This window comes from Stegodyphus dumicola, chromosome 4 (assembly GCF_044657685.1).
Source record: "Stegodyphus dumicola isolate Sdum_Otavi_A_Nest chromosome 4, ASM4465768v1".
NCBI lineage: Eukaryota > Metazoa > Arthropoda > Arachnida > Araneae > Eresidae > Stegodyphus > Stegodyphus dumicola.
The window spans coordinates 52543638-52561155 of record NC_140771.1 but is presented as its reverse complement, the minus strand read 5'-3'; the positions used below and the strand labels follow the sequence as shown (position 1 = coordinate 52561155).

At 31.5% G+C, this 17518-nt stretch overlaps 1 protein-coding gene across 3 annotated transcripts in view; it reads right to left on the bottom strand.

Moving 5' to 3' along the window:
* The window catches only part of pcx (pecanex), a 267343-nt gene that overhangs the window by 204295 nt on the left and 45530 nt on the right, over nt 1–17518 (bottom strand). For all 3 annotated transcript variants that reach the window (XM_085814871.1, XM_085814873.1, XM_085814872.1), the window contains exon 6: nt 9044–10159. In XM_085814871.1, coding sequence (XP_085670997.1) covers nt 9044–10159 — 1116 coding nt within the window. The remainder of the gene's footprint in view (nt 1–9043; nt 10160–17518) is intronic.

The following is a 17518-nucleotide window of genomic DNA, read 5'->3' as shown; positions in this document are numbered from 1 at the left end:
TATCTGTGGCTGAGTTAGATGCTTTTGTCGCTATATTGTATGTTCGAGGAGTAATAGGAGCAAAAGGCTTAGATTTATATTCCTTTTGGTCTGAAGTGTGGAGAATACCATTTTGCAAAGAAACTACATCAAGAGATTGATTCAAAGAAATAAAAATATTTTAAGGTTTGATGAAAAGAGAAGAAGATCTACTCGATTACAGACTGATAAATTTGCTCTTGCATTAGACATGTGGAACAAATCTATTGAAAACTGCAAAATGTGCTACCGCCCAGGACAAAATATTACAGTTGATGAACAATTATTCCCATCTAAAGCTAGGTGTAGATTTACACAATATATGCTAATAAACGTGACAAATTTGGAATAAAATGTTGGTTATCCGTCGACGTTGATACTAAATACCTGCTTTATACTAAATACTTTGTATCAACTGCATTAATTCTTAATACGTATGTGTAATCTCTAATATTTTAAACATTAAATAAAATTGAAATGAAATGCTTTAAATATTCCATTCAGCTACACATATAATGATATAACTGAAAAATCAGAGAACATTTCTCATTTCTGGATTTAGAGATTGAATCATCTTCCGAGTAAATACATAAAAAATATTATTATATAAATTGTGTTTTATTTTAGTTAACATTAGTTTTAATTCGGGAAACCATTTATTTGAAATCAATTCTTATATCAAATTAATGAGTTATTAGAGTAATTGTAGTCTGATCCAATTGATCGCCATGTACTCAATACATTTACAGTATTTTAAAAAGTCAATAAATTATCATGTGATATTAAATATAAATTATGAAGTACATATAAAGTACATATTTGTGCCAATGTATGGTATTCAAAATTGTTTTACCATTGTTATTTCAGTACTTTCATCGAAGGGTCAAAATGACCCCTTACTGCCATTCCAGAAGGTAAGATTTTCCCGCCGTTCTAGTGTTAACAATTTTTCATATAAATCACAAGATACATAAAACATAGATTCTTTAAAAGATTTTTTTTTCTTAATTAAGAATTAAATAAATCACTTTTACACACATAACTTTGCTGAATAAAACTTTTCACTATTTAAAGGAACTTCTTTTACAGTAACAAACTTTAAGTCCTTTTTTGCACGGAACTTCTTTTAAAAACTTTAAGTCCTTTTCTGCATAAGGCAATGCAATTTTAACAATGGAATTTCTTAATTTTTTTTTTATGTTAACTTCATTTAATGGCATAAAAATTTTACTTGGCCAATTTTATGATTCTTGGGCATCTCAAAATCACAGAAACATGGCTTTCAGTACATGATTAATTTTTATTTTAAACAGCTAATTAATATGTAGAGACATTAGGATTTCTTTGGAAGCAGGCAAGATGAAAAATTAGCAACTCTCTTCATCGAGAATCGAACAACGGACCTCTGGAATACCAGCCTAGCGTGCAGAACCACTGCACCACAAAGGCACGCTAGGAAGGCGGGAGAAATACCTTATACACTCGCCCTTCTGTTATTAGGAGACCCAATCACCAAATCTTGGGTGAGGAGAATCATCATCCTGCACCCTTTTAGTTGGGGTGCCACTGTAGAGACATTAGGATTTTTTTGAGCAGGCAGGATGAAAAATGAGCAATCACTTTCGCCGGAAATCAAACCACTGACCTCTGTAATACCAGCCCAGCGTGCAGAACCACTGACACACCACGAAGGCATGCTAGGAAGGCAGGAGAAATACCTTATAAATATATATACATATTTTTTATATTTAGGGAAGAAATGAGAGGGGGGAACTTCTCTAAATGACAGCATAGCTACATAATTAATTTTTTACTCAATGCTGACACACCAAAAATTTTTAAAGATTGATAATTAGATAAAATAAAAATAAACTACATAGCACATTGTCGTAGATTCAGAATTATTGAGACTTGCATGTTTCTGCATTTTAAATCTTCAGTTTAAATATAGTAAGATGACACACAGAAATGGCAACATTGAAGCATTACTTATTGTTTAGGTCAGATAAAAAAAATGCTAACCCTCCACTACCAATCAAAGGCCAAAAGTGTGATCATGTCAATCAAAGTGTCACTGGCCATGATGCCACTCCCTAGTAAGCAGGTGTTTGAAAGTTGCATGAAGAAATCTCAGTTAGCCAGGAGGATAATCTCATTTACAGCACTTGTTTCCCGTTAAGTATTATGTTCTCCATTTCTAAACACTGTAGAGGGATTTTTTATACAATTAATTTGGAGAGGCAGGGCTGGTGATCTGGATATTATATCATTCCAAACATCAGACATCCAGATTTTGGACTTTACATTATATATGTATGCATGTAATGTCAGATAACATAAAACGTTTAAACACACTCCCACAGATAAACTGCTATTATAATAAAGTGTATTTTATTACAAATAGAAAATAATTGTTCCCATCATAATTTTTCTAAAAAACTTGAATAATTTATGCAAAGCCTATAAAGATTTTGCCTCAAAATATATGGATATTTCATACAGGCTTTCCTTTAAAAAAGGGAGCAAAGAATTATAAGCTTGCAGAACATTTTGTTGGAAAATGAATAAATATAAAAATCAGTTTGGTGGCATTAATGATATGGCTGCTAAAGCAGTCTTCGAAAAGAAAAAAAAGGATATAAAATGAATGCTCATAAAATGCTAAAAAAATTACCTAAATTTCAGCAATCTATCTTTTGTTAGATTGTACTACATTCAAACATTGTCATTATTATAAATTTGTATCTTCAAAATCTGCCTGTATAATATAGAAATCAAATGCACTATGTCTACAAATACTGAAGTTCAAATGCAGAGCTGCAATATATAAAGCTAAAAATTTTTGCCAAAATATTTTTTTTTTCCCTTAAAAAAAAAAAAATTCTCTCAAACTGAATGAAGCTTTTATTCTCTTTTTTAATTTTCTGGGCACATAAATGAAAATTTCAATTATAAATTTCTGTATTCAAACAGTATTCTAAACATTTTATGACTCTTGAAAAGAACTTGACAATATTTCATTCACTATTTAAACAATTCACTGTATTAATTCCTTTAGCTTTTGAAACAAATTTGAATGAAAAATAATTCTTATTAAAATATATCTCAGATGATTAAAATACATTGTGATAAACATTGTAAGCATAATCACAGTTATCTTTCTTAATCTCTTTCTTAATGAATTTCCAAACAGCTTGGAAATATTCATAAGAAGGAAAGATGAAAATTTTATAAAGACAAACACATGCATGAATGTGCGTGCACACACATTTGTACCACCTGTTCTCTACACCTCGCGACAATCTAACCTGAAAACATGTACAAGGCTAGAATGAACTTTTAACTGTTTTTCACCCGGTTCTTTAAATTAACCATATTCATGAAATTGCCTGCAAATGTGCACATTTGGCAACTTCTTGCCAAACCCAGTACATTTAATTAACCATATTTTTGTGCAATGAAGCTGTAGTTGAACCTGATAGTAAACTGTAGGGTTGACTTTTCATTTTCTTAATTCAAATCAAATTTTTCACTATTATCTATATGTAAGAAAAGAATATAAGAATATGATAATGTTTAAAAATCAAATCATTGCTTAAACTCTCAATTGTCCTATCCTGTTTATCACTGTTTAGAGTAAAAATATTAGGTAAATAAAAGTAATGGAAACTGAGAAATTCAGATTGCAGTTTAATGACTTAACAGTTTGCTATAAAAATTTTAAAATAATAGAAAATATTAAAAACTTCTAAATCATAAAACATCCATAAAAATTACGAAACAAATGATCTTACACCAATCAAATGACAAATAGTTTTTGTTGATTACAACAAAGCGTAAATGTTGATATGAATTATCAGTGCATTATAAATTAAAATGCAATTTCCAATCAATTAGACATATAATTAACAACTAAATAAAGATATAAATTACTAAGAAGTGCGTGTATTGCTTTTAAATAACAGTTACCAAGTACACTTATTTAAAATAACAAGGAGTTTGCTATTAAATTTTAAGTTATAGAGTAACAATGCATCTCACTGATATACACTGTTCATCAAAATTAAAGAATAATGAGAAAAAATATGCTAAGCTAAAGTTGCAAGCAGTGCCCAATGCTGTAATTATTTACGTTAATTAAATACAATTGAAAACAAAACTGCACTTGTGCTCTGTCATATTTAATTTAATTAATTAATACTTCCATATTGATTAAGGTGGGTGATTTCAATACAACAATGTGCATGAGGACTATCTCACTAAGGGGTGAGATTCATTTGTGGTGAGCCTTCCTCAAGAAAACTGGCTTATATTTATATTACACATGGAGAAACCATGAAAACCAATCATAAAGCCACCCCATTGACTTGGATTCGGACCCACCTCAAAATACCAATATTTAGTTATCTTAAACACTTTGTTACTTGTGGGACACTTTCATGTCGGACTTTCTAAGAAATGACAGCTTTTACTTATTACATTACTTATAACTGTTTAAAGTTCTGTCCCCCCCCCCCAATTTGAGGCTCTGAACAGAGGATTTGTATTTTTAATTTATGGGCCTGAAAAGAGCATTTGTATTTTTTATTTATAGCCCTGAAAAGTATATATATATATATATATATATATAAAGGGATGGAATATATTAAAAAGTAATCCCTTTAACTGAAGTATTCAATCCTGCTAAAATATCATCTGAAAAATCTAAATATATCTATCTCATCAATGTTAAATTTCAAACACTCAGTCGTGTTTCCCAACAGATAATCTAATTTCCACATTTCTGTTACATGCTTCACACATTTAGTCCATTGCTTAGGATTTAGCAAATCAATCCCTTTCTCAATCAATTTATGACCTTCATCCTTTTGAAAGTTCTGTTTTCAGATGCTACATATCCTTTACAGTACTCCATATGAATTCAACTGGGTTCAGTTCCCAGTGATATAGTGTTAAACAGATAACAGTATGTCTGTCTTCAGCAGCTACAGCATTGATACGATGCCATTCAAAGTGTTTTTGAACCTCAGAAACAAGAACTAAAAGTTCCTTGTCCTTGAAGAAGGATTGTTCTAAGACAAAATGCTGTGGTATGTTGCATTATCCAACACAGTTACACTGCTAGATTACAAGTTATACAGTAATATTTTACAAACCAATTTTAATAATATTCTGATTGCTCCATGATAATCTACATTCTTTTTTTTTTTTTTTTTTTTTTTTGGCTTCGAATATATACATGTTTCAGGAATAAATCCATTTTCGTTATCAGCATGAACAACTATGCATCATGAATCTTTTCCTGAGAAAGCATTGAAATCTATTGAAAGGACATTCAAAAACTTTTTATTGTTGTATCCTACCAAAGTTTGGTTCTAGAATACCCAAAATCTACCCAGTTCCCAATGGTATGAAAATTACACTATTCTGTTTATATCTTTTGTATCTATTAGATATCTGCCTCTAGCATTGAATATCGTCATGTTGAATCAAAATTCGCAGTCTTTTCATTTTTTAAATGCAAACCCTAAATCATTCAGCATTCATCCTACTGTGTGAATGGTCATACGTGGCAAATCAGCTTCATCATTTGAAACATTTAGCACTTTTTTCACAGTAGGAATTCATTCCCTAAAAAGAAAACTAACTTTTCTTCACATTGTTACTATAGTTGCTATCATATCATTTGATTTGGGTTTGTAAACTGATTTTTAGGGGTTGTCAAAAATTTACCATTTTTTTCACACTTAACACAAAAACACCAGACAAATAAACAGCAAAAGTAACAATTTCATTATCATATTTATTAGTAAAATGCTCCCATAGTTTATCAGACACATTCATAATGATAAACTTAGCCAAAATGCATATTCGTTTTCCAAACTTATTAGGTTAGATATTAATACAGTCAAAAGTCGTTAATCCGGACTCGTCGGGACTTCGGCGATTCCGGATTATCGATTTTTCCGGATTATAGATCATCAGTTTAAATCTCGTAAGATGGCATGCAGAAATTACAAAATTAAAAATATGAAACCGTAATTTATGAAATAAAGAACAATTATGATCTAAAGGGTATCAAAATTTACAAAAAGAAAAAGCTTAATATTTATTTGTTTACTTTATTAAACATTTCCTTCAATGTAAGTTGCTTCGTTTCATGTGATAATACTATCTCTTTAATTCTATTAAACAGACATAATTTCTTGTTTAGTTACAAAGTTCCGCTGTTCAAGTCCTGTAATTGCTGTGTTGAGAATACCAACTAATTTGTCAATCGAAATGTTTTCGTTTTCAATAACCTCTGGGTCACTTTCTTCACTATCGGAAGCGAATTATAATGAGGAGGAACTTGATTTAAATCATATCAAAGACGGAGTATATCGAGATGAAATACTACACTTAGTACCGAATTATAAACCAAATAAAATAAAAACATCTGCTCTGAAGATAAGGATAGTGCTGATAGATCAACTTCCAATCCGCAGCGTGAAATTGATAAACAGATTTCGGATTTCAAAACATACTTTCGCTTTGTAGATACAAATTACATATTAGTAAATATATATTGGAAATTCTATTTGACATAATCTTTCTAATCTATCATAATCTAATAATGACGTTTCTGTCCCCCCCCCTCTGCCGCAGAGCAGCGTGAAATTGAAAAACAGATTTCGGATTTCAAAACATACTTTCGCTTTGTAGTAAATATATATCGGAAATTCTATTTGACATAATCGAAAGTTCAAGCTTACTTTTATAAAATTGCTCTAACAGTCTGCAAAAAATAATAAGCCGGATCCAATTCGAAGATTAAGGAACAACGCAATCTGCAATATTAACTGAATTAGATAACTTTAGCTTAGCGTATAACTCCGTTACACATAAAACGTGCATGCGCACAAACATATTCGCAGCTGTAAGGGTCTTATGCGCTCTCGTAAACGCCTGTGCGCATGCGTGAACGCGACGCATGTGCAGAAAGTTTGTAGCTTTGAGGTCCGGATTATAGATCATTCCGGATTATGGGTGTCCGAATTAATGACTTTTGACTGTACATTTGTTGGAAAGGAAGAAGATACCATAACTGCTTTCTTCTCCTCCTGGTCAACGAATGGGTAATTGCTTTTCTCCACAAAAATGCAGTGAGGTTCGGTTGCTGGAGTTTGCAGTTTCACCAATAATGCTACAACGAATGATTACCATAATATTAGCAATTTTTCATGTAAAAAGCTGGATGCAACATAAGCTACAGTTTCACACACATTTTTTTTTTTTTTTCCTTCCATTCTTCCTTTCTTCCACTTACGTTTCATACCATAATTTTTGCAATACAACTTCTCAAAATGGTAAAACTTCAAGGTAACCAAAAAAGTTCTTGCCATTTCTGATATGACATTGGAAGACTGAACCTCAACATAAAAATAATCACAAACCTTGAGATTATTTTATGTTGTCCGTCCTAACAACTCATTAGGATGACAGTATGAAAGCGCGTTGCATCGGTATTTCAAACATAAATTACACAACGACTAACTAAAACAGCAGCGTCAAAGTAGCTCCTTCAGAGTTGTTTGCTGTATGATTTTAAAGTAGGTCGTCAGCAGCAGAATCAAGCAGCTAAATTTGCCGGGCCTTTGGGGATGATGCTGTTAATGAACGAACCACTAGGCAACGTTTTAGAAGTTCAGGTGTCAGGTCAGGGGATATGTCACTTAGTGATGCACCATGCAGCGGTCGGCCACAAGCGCTGGACCATGAGTCCCTGAGAAGAGCCATAGAGAATGAGAGTAGCCAAAAGTGAAGTGAGCTTGCTGCACACTTCCAGGTATCTTATGAAATGATCAGACTCTATTTGCATGGCATAGGAAAGGCATACAAGCTGAGCAAGTGGGTACTCCACTCACTGTCCGAAGCAAACAAGTAACAGCATGTCGCTGCCTGTTTGTCATTGCTTACTTGGTACCACAATGCATCCATATTTGATAGAATACACACTAGCGATAAAACATGATTCCAGTATGACATACCCAGGCGTTCCATATATTGGTTGTCACCACGGGACCTTGTGCCTCACACTGCGACACTTTCTCGCCACCCACGCAAGATCATGCTTTTTGTCTGGTGGACTGGTCACCAAAGTAGTGCACTATGAGCTCCTGCCAGTGGGCCAAACCATCACGGCAGGCCTGTACTTCGCAGCAGTTGGAACATGTCCATCAGGTACTGATGCATGAAGAGCCAGCATTGGTCAATTGTAAGGGTGTACTCCTCCTCTATGATATTTCACCCTTCATTTGCTTTTTTTTTTTTTTTTTAAGTTCTTTAGAAACTTTATTTTTAAAAAAACAACCCTTTAACACATTAGAAAGACTTAATAAGTACTTGCTGGTCTCCCTTGTCATTATGCCATGAAAATTCTACTTGAACTTTTCACTAACAAAATCTGGTTTTCAGCTATACTGTTTGGCAATTGCATTCAAAATGTCATCAAAACAGATTATTATTCTCTGCAAATTATTTCTGCCTCCATATGAACTCTGGCAATTAAGAAAAATTATAACAAGCTGTGCCATATTGTCGCTTATTTCTCCATTCTGATGATTTACAAATGCATCTCATTGTTTGCATATTAACGCCTATCTCAGGATTGAAGCTGACACTGAAATAATAAAAGGAGACTCTCCCCTCAAAAAAAGAGAGATAATGTAAAGAAAAAAGAAAAAGAAACAAAAGTTTAAACTTTTTAGAAAAATACATAACAGCTTCTAAGATTGCTAAATGTTTACAAAACTCAGTCATTAGTAATATTTTAGGCAATGCATTGGCAGGTACTAGATAATTGACAAGTACCTCTAAAAATTACTACTTGAATATCTAAATTAATTTAATCATTAAATAAATTCCAAAATTCTTATAAGAATTCAATCTAATTACAAGAAGAAAAGACAAGTATGAAATCGCATACTATATTTACACATCATGGTTAAATTTAATGTAAAAAAAGAAGAGAATACTTTCACACCAAGATTTGCTGAAGAGTTGAAAAGCCAATCAAATCCTGCAATGCTGCTTCCTTCAGAAGGAGCTGGAGATGGACAACTGTTTGCTTCACTCCAAGGCAAGAAAGAAAGTTGAGTTCGCTCATAACTTTCACAAGGATATGGTTTGTACACAAGGGTGTAATGACTATCATTACTGTCTGGTAATGATATTGAAAGTGTCTCACTAGATACAGATGATGCTTCACTTCCACAGTGCCCAGATTTAACACCACAATTATCTTTTGACACTAGTTTGTCCTCCTGCACTGGATGAATCATAAAATTTACAGATGCTTTGTCTTTTCCATGCTTAAAAGTTTCTAACTCAGGGGGCAGTAATGAATACTGTTTCTCACCCACACAAGATTTAGAATTACTTGTATTTACATTACCATCAGACTTTTTAGAATTAAGCTGCCTTTCTGAGTACAGCTCTTCAGATATGCCTAACGAACGGCTACTTCGGGCAGAAAATGTCCGCATATGCTTTGAAGAACCAGCAGTTTCTAATGAACGATGTCTCACTAGTGAATAGTTTGAGGAAGAAGTATTTTCATCATCCTGAGATGAGTTAGGTTCAAATGTAGGTATAGTAGATATGGAAGAATTACCAGTTCGATTATTTTCCATGCAGCATGCCTGATGCTCATCACTGAGTTCAACTATAGGTTTTATAGCCTCACTAAAACTAGGACGCAGAAATTCAACACTGCGTAATGGCACACCAGGCCTAGCACCAATTCCACTACCACTACTACTGCTTCTGCCAATCATCTCTAAACTTACTGGATGCGATGGTGGAACACTAGGAGATGGCTTTTCGGGGCAAGTTTCTAGCTCACTATGAGCTCTTCTTACAAATCGTTTATCCCGCTCAGCACGAGCCTGGCTTCGATTTCTACTCCTAGCAAGCTCAGCAGCCCGTATGCTAGGATCTTGCGACATGAAACCCAACTCTACTGAGCCTGTACCCTTGAGTAAAGCTTCAGAACTCGAACTTGATGAAAGACTCAAAGCACTAGGAAGATAATTTGCATGATGAGAATCAGAAAGTATGTACACAGAACTTGCAGACACAGCTGTATCTTCTGAATGTCCTAGAAATAAAACAAAGATCAATATAAAAGATTTATTCACTACTAAGCCAATATACTCAGGTTAAGAATAACGATATAGTCCCCATTAGTATTTCTATGGCAGTTATTCTATTAAAGTAAAAATTACTGGAAAATATTCTTGACATTTTGTTATGATAAATTTGCTCTAGTAAAAAGTCAGAACTACTTCAAAGAGCAGAAACATTAATATTTATACAGTTTATTTATAAAATTATTATTATTATATATGGAATGATTTGAAACTTGGTGGTGGTGTAATAGAAGTGTAGCGAAGAAACTTGATTCATATTAAAGAGGAATAAATGGAGCTGGATTAATTTCCCATTTTTATTTAGATTCACATTTGTGACCACAATTCACTTGGCACTCCAATCATGCCTATTTCCAGAACAATTTTGATACTATTGCAATAAAAGTGAAAATAGATTGCAGAGTCTTAACAGGATGAAAGTGTAAGCTAAAAGGGAAGAGTGTCGCAATACTTCAGAGGAAGGGAGGCAGTCGAAAAGTTTCAGTTCCAAGTTAAAAAATTTTGGTTTACAATTATTTGATTGGGCAAGAGGTATCTGCATTAGGCATTACTTAATTGCATGATTAATTTGAATGACACAGTTTAAACATATAGCACTATTTTTAAGATAGATAGATGAAGTCCCTAAATTAAATAAAAATAAAAGAGGTTATAGACAATTAAATTTAGAAGCTTACGTTCATATTTTTTACTTTATATACACACACACACATGCATGTATGCATATGGCACACCCAGATTTAACATTTATGGGGAAAGGGCGAACTAATAAGTTTTTAGTTATAAATGAAAAACAGTATATTATGTAGAATAAAATGAAAAATAATTTGCCAGAATTAACAACTTCATTATTTTGTTATTTAGACATAAAACTGAAAAATTGTTTCTTAAGAAAAGTGTATTTAAACATTAAGTATGCACTCAATTTTTTTAAGAAATCAAATTATGACTTATACAGAATAATTTTCATAGATCTTTGTTAGAAAATATGAACCTCTTTCTTTTAAAATGCAGCAATACATTGAGAAATAATACAGAAAATGAAAATTAATTTAAGAGAAAATAGTAAAAAAAGCACATTTTTGGCTTTAAATACAAATAATATTATTTTAATTCTCCACTAAATAAAATATTGTGCTAGCTTTAAATTGATTACTAGACACAAACAAGATCTGCTGAAGATGCATTGTTTAGTCAATTACCCATCAACAATTAATTGGAATCAATTTGTTGAGAATTTGGAATAATCTGATAAGCTAAATCTAAATTTTAAACTTAAATGAGCTCCTCCCATACACTTTTTTGTGGACCATAAAATTAGCACAAATCCTGACAAACTTAATAAGTCATGCCAGTGGAAGTTTGAAAGAACAGACTATTAATTTTGAAAATATTTCATGGTGTGCCATTCTGGTGAAGGTATATCCCAAGTTTTAATCAGTTTTTCAAAATGTGAGGGTAAAACATAGAAAGATTATATTATTCTCTATAAAACCTAAACTGGCTTATCAAGGATAAATCCAAGCGACAAAAAAAACCAAGACGGAGATCTTATGAGGATCTTATAAAGCTTACCCATTACTGGTCTTAATCATTTAAGACCATTCACAAAACCATATTCAACTGGTGGTAAACCGGTACTTCTAACATGTCCTATTCACATGACAAAGAAGCATTAATTGCTTGTCAAATTGGAGGTAGAATGTTCCTGCCTCTTGAAAACACGGCAAATGAGGAAAATTTACTACACTGAATTGCATGGTTCATTCAATTCTAGTAAATAACATGGCTGACATGCAGCTGATCACACACAGTATCAGCAAAATTATCTAACACATTGATAAATATGTGGGAATGCAATAGTGTTCAAAAATGATTAGATGGTATTACTCATACATAATACCAAAGCATATAAAGAAATATCTACAAGTTTAACTGTGGCTGAATATATAAGAAATACTTTTTAAATCAAAGTGCTGAGGCATATATATCACCTGCAATGCAACAAATTAACGGTAATGTCTCTCTAGATATGTTAGTTTTAGTGATTATTATTAATGTTTCAAAAGGAATATAAATTTCCTTTGAAACCACCTCCTTTGATGAAATAGGAAGCTGTCCTCTAAACAATGCATACTTAATTATAGGTTCAAAAATAATTCTAGGAGAAAAAAATTAAAAAACTTTTACTTAAAACTAATAAAATTATTTATAAACTAAAAAGAGAAAAATAATATATCAAATAGTTTAATGGAAACAACACATTTAATAATATTCTCAACAAAATACATTACAATTTTATATAATTTATAATAAAAGCATGGAGCACCCTTAATAAATTTATCAAGATAGTAGCTTATACACTTGACAATGCAATTTGATAATTCAATTTCATTATTTTGGTATCCTTGCTTGCATTATTCATAATGTGAAATCGTAAATAAATTTTGCAAAAAAAAAAAAATATTTAATCCTTTTTTACTTCCTTGTATACAGTAAAGGAATTATTGTAATAGCGAAAATTTTCGAGTGTCATAGTTCAACGAATATATCTAGTTTGACCGCTACTGAATGCAAATTAACGATGTTTTTGCACGACATCTGTATGTAAGGGAAGAATAAAGGGCTCTTTCTCCCAAAACAGGTTGCAAAAAAAAATTTTTAAATGGATTCAAATGAAATTTTTTCGTATGTATGTATGTATCTCATAACTAAAAAATGAGTAGCATCAAGATGTTGACATTTTGTACATTGAACTGCTATAACATGTGGTTGCACACCTCCCCTTTTGGTTGCAGTCAACTGCACCAAAAGTATATAAATATACGAATTCTGTTACTCGGCTCCATGAGCTCAGTTTATTTTATTCTTATATGTTGGTAAATTGTGCATTTTTTGCTTTAAAAATTATTGAATTATAATGTTCTTACCTCCTGGTTATGATTTTTATGCTATGCAGGAGGTTCTTACCTAATGGTTATGATTTATTAATTTGCATGCAATAGTTGTAGAATTATCAATAATTTAAAAGTTGCTTAAGTGTGGCTAAGGCTAATTTTTCTACCACAGCACCCATTTTTGTTTACATTACTTAGCTGAATAGTAAATTAAGTCAGTTTCTGCACTCTCAGTGTCTTTTTGTGGAGTTTGGGGAAAAAAACCATGTTCTAAATTTTTTTCCCTCTTTGATGATAATAAATGAATCTCCTTTTATTGCAATCATTTAAATATATCCAAGATTCATCTATTGTGACAACATTTTTCCGTTTTTGTTCGAGTAATTGTTTCAATAGAGAATTCTGCAGAGTGCTTTTGGCGATATGTCATGGAAAAAGACGACACACCTTATGTTTTTTCGCCTTTTTAAGATTTAAATCAGCATTAATCACCTTGTTTACAATTGACAGTGAGCATTTTAACCTTTTGGCTACTATCGGGTCATATATGTTCCACTAAAAATTTAAAAATTACTGCTGTGTTAAAAAGTAATTAGAATCTCCTGAATGATGGGGATCATCTCCCAGTAGCTGAAAAAAACAAGATGCCGCTGTGCTCGTTGTACACAAATTACACAAATGAACAAAGAGAAAAGAAAAAAAAATACGAGTTGTCCAATGTGTAATGTTGGGTTATGCAAAAAATCCTTCACCCTGTACCATAAGATGTAAAATTTATTTCACATAATAAAGTTTTCCAGAATAACAGGTGTGCTTATAGTAAGTCAACATATGTGTGGGGCATATGTCTCCCACCATTAACTACGGCTGGGACTACTAGTATGTGTTCCAGCCTTTGGCTTGAAAACCGTTTGTCAAAAAAATCCCAAATGCTAAATTTATGTTATTTATGACACATTTTGTTCACTTGGATAGAAAACAGGGTAATTTTTAGTCCAAAGGGACTTTGTCTCTGAAGGACTATTGTTTTCGTTTTGTGTTGAAAACTTTAAAAAGGCTGTATCACTTTTCAAATCCCTACCATACTATCACCCTGTATTATATTTGAAGAAATTAAATAATGAAGAATCTGCATAAATGTATGTATGTATGTTTCTCGCATTGTGATAAAACAACGGTACCTACAGCCATCCAATTTTGAATGACGTGATCCTACTGCGAATAGGTGCATTTGAAAGCCCAAATTTGAAATTTGTTTTATTACTGATTTAATATTTTGTAAAACTTTAACGAATTTTTGGGTAACAAACTCAATGATTTAAAAGCGAGAAATGGCAACACTATATGGGGAAGAGGGGGACTTTTTAGTATCTTCAGCATGCAGAACTGCATATTGAAAATTCTAAAGATATGCTCATTTTAAAATTATTTTGCGACACTGCCGTGGAACTGAATTTTATGGTTTAAGTGCAAAGAACATGATATTTACTAAATAAAGATAACACACAAAACATTAAAAAAAAAGCCCCTTTAAATGTAATTTAAAATCTGAAACTTTTCAGATTTCTTTTTTCTTTTCATTCTTTTTTTTTAATTCGTAGTCAAAGGGTTAATAATTATTCAATTGTCCTTTGACTTCGCAGATTTTTTTTTAACATTAAAGTTCTTAGATTTGCAACATTCCAGTTTTTTCTTGGATGTATTTTGAACCCCTTTTCCACCTTGAAGTCAACACCTGACTTTTTTTAACTTTCTTGTTGACAATATTATCTATCGTTGCTTTAGATACCGAAAAATCATGGCTTTCACAACATTTTTTTGGAACTGAATAAAAATAATTTTCTTCAGAGAGATCACAAACATAGCCTTTTGTCCATTGCTTCTTTAAAAGGTGCAATTTTGCATGAAAACAAAATTGTCAAGCAGCAGGAGATAATTTACTCTTTAGAAAATTAATGTGTAAATTAAGTTATTTCCCCCACACACACACTCAAGAGGTGTTTCTTTTTCAAACAAACAAAATTGTCAAGTAGCAGGAGATAATTTACACTTTAGAAAATATAGTTGAAGTTCATTTTTTCCCCCCACTCAGGAGGTGTTTCTTTTTCTTTTTACTTCCTTGTACGAAGTAAAAAGGAAGTATTGTAACCGCAAAAAACTTCAGGCATCATATTTCAACGAAAATATCCATTTTGATCGCTATTGAATGCAATTTAACGATATTTTTGCGTGACATTCATACGTAAGGACTGAATAAAGGACTTTTTCCCAAAAAAAATTATAAAACTGATTTAAAATGAATTCTGAAGAGAAATTTTCATGCTGTCTGTACATATCTGGCATAACTCAAAAATGAGTGGCCTCAGAACGTTGAAATTTTGCATATAGGAATGCTATAAAATGTAGATTCGCACCTCACATTTTTCTCACAATCTTATGCACCAAAAGTATATAAATATATGTATATATATATCCACTCTGTTACTCGGCTCAGTGATCAGTTTCTTTATTCTTATATGTTTGTAAATTGTGCACTTTTTGCTTTAAAAATGTTTGAATTATGTTGTTCTTACATTCTGGTTATGGTTTTTATGCTTTAGTTAATTTGCATGCAATAGTTGTAGAATTATCAACAATTTAAAAGTTAGACTAGAAGAGAAACACGCTAATGTGACAATCAAAATCGTAAAAACAACCTTGTATTTAGCGTAAGTATGATGAAACACTCAATCGATTTTGAGGGCAGCTAAAGGTCCCACTTCATCAGGAGAAAGAAATACTTAGAAAGAAGAAAATAAAGGAAAAGGAGTCTCAGAAACACGTGATCCTTATCAGCACTGCACGTGGTTATAACTGGCTTTTTAATCAGAGTTGCACTGGCCGCCTACTTTTACTGAGCCAGGCTATCTGATCAAGCATAAAGGACAAGAAAAATTAGTTTTCTTTATTTTTTCTTTATTTTCTTCTTTCTAGGTATTTCTTTCTTATGATAAGGAGGGACCTTTAGCTGCCCTCAAAATCGAATGAGTGTTTCATTATACTTATGCTAAATACAAGGTTGTTTTTACAATTTTAATTTAAAAGTTGTTTAAGTGTGGCCAAGACTAATTTTTTTACCACAGTAGCCATTTTTTTTACATTTGAAACTTAGCTGAATAATGAATTAAGTCAGTTTCTGCACTTTGTTTCTTTTTGCAGAGTGGGGCCAAAAGTAAACTTTCAGTTTGGTTAAGAAAAAAAAAATATGCGTTCTTGCCCGCTGGTCGAATATTTTATTTTTGCGTAGAAACTCTAATTTTAATTGTAAAAATTGTTTTTTAATTATTTTAACTGCATTTGGTATTTTATATTTTTCAATTTTTAATAAAGATATTTTGAGGTTTTATGTATTTTTGTCTTGTTGCAAAGTGAAAACTGAATTAATTGAATGAGAAATCTAATGAAATTCAAGGAAATAAGTTTAAATGACATGCAGGAAAAATGCATATAATTTAATATTTTATACAAGGAAGTCATGTGGTGTACACCTGAGAATTTTTCTATTAAAAGTGTATGATAAATTCTTTTATTCCTTTTAGTACATTAATTATTTTATGAGCATTTAATAAAAGCTTTCCTTTAATTTTTTACTTCCATCTTTTTAGTCTCAATGGGATGTTGTCAATCAAATTATCAATTCAAAAATCCTTATTTAAGAATGAATAATCACCATTTTTTCTCAACAATTCTTTTATATTGAATGATGAAAAAATTCAAAGGTTTTAAAAAAAGAAGGGAGAAAATAAATTACATATCATATCTCATCAAAGTAAAATCTCATATAAACCTCATTTAAAAGTTTTCTGCCTTCTTGTGCTATCTAAAAATGCAAAAACAAAAATTTTGAGATTTTCAGATTCTTCTTAGAACAAAGATGCATTCAATAAATCACATTACCTTTAAATTTTAAAACTTTTAATTTCATTTAAAAGATATTTTTTCCTGCTCTAACCAATGATACAAACTATAAAATTCTGAGATTTTGAGTTAGTTCATTAAATGAAAATATAAGCAATAAATCATTTCAATATTAAACTTTAAAAAAAATTATTTGAATTTTGAAAATATCACTGCATCTTAGTGTATTGTCATCCACAAATAGTGTAAGTATAAATTTAAAACTAGATAGCTTATCAGGAAGTAGTTTAAAAATCAATGCAAACTTTTTACATAAGACAAACACAAGTGAGCTACATAAATGTTTATTAATAATAATAATAAAGCATAACTCTTTAAGAAATCTTATGAAATTTTTGGTAGCATCTTTAGAAATGAACAACATTAAAAAAGTCTAAACATTATAAATCAGGCAATCCAATTCAGTTTTGTGACATCACTGTTCCCAGTGGCTTATGATAAAGGGGTGGAAGA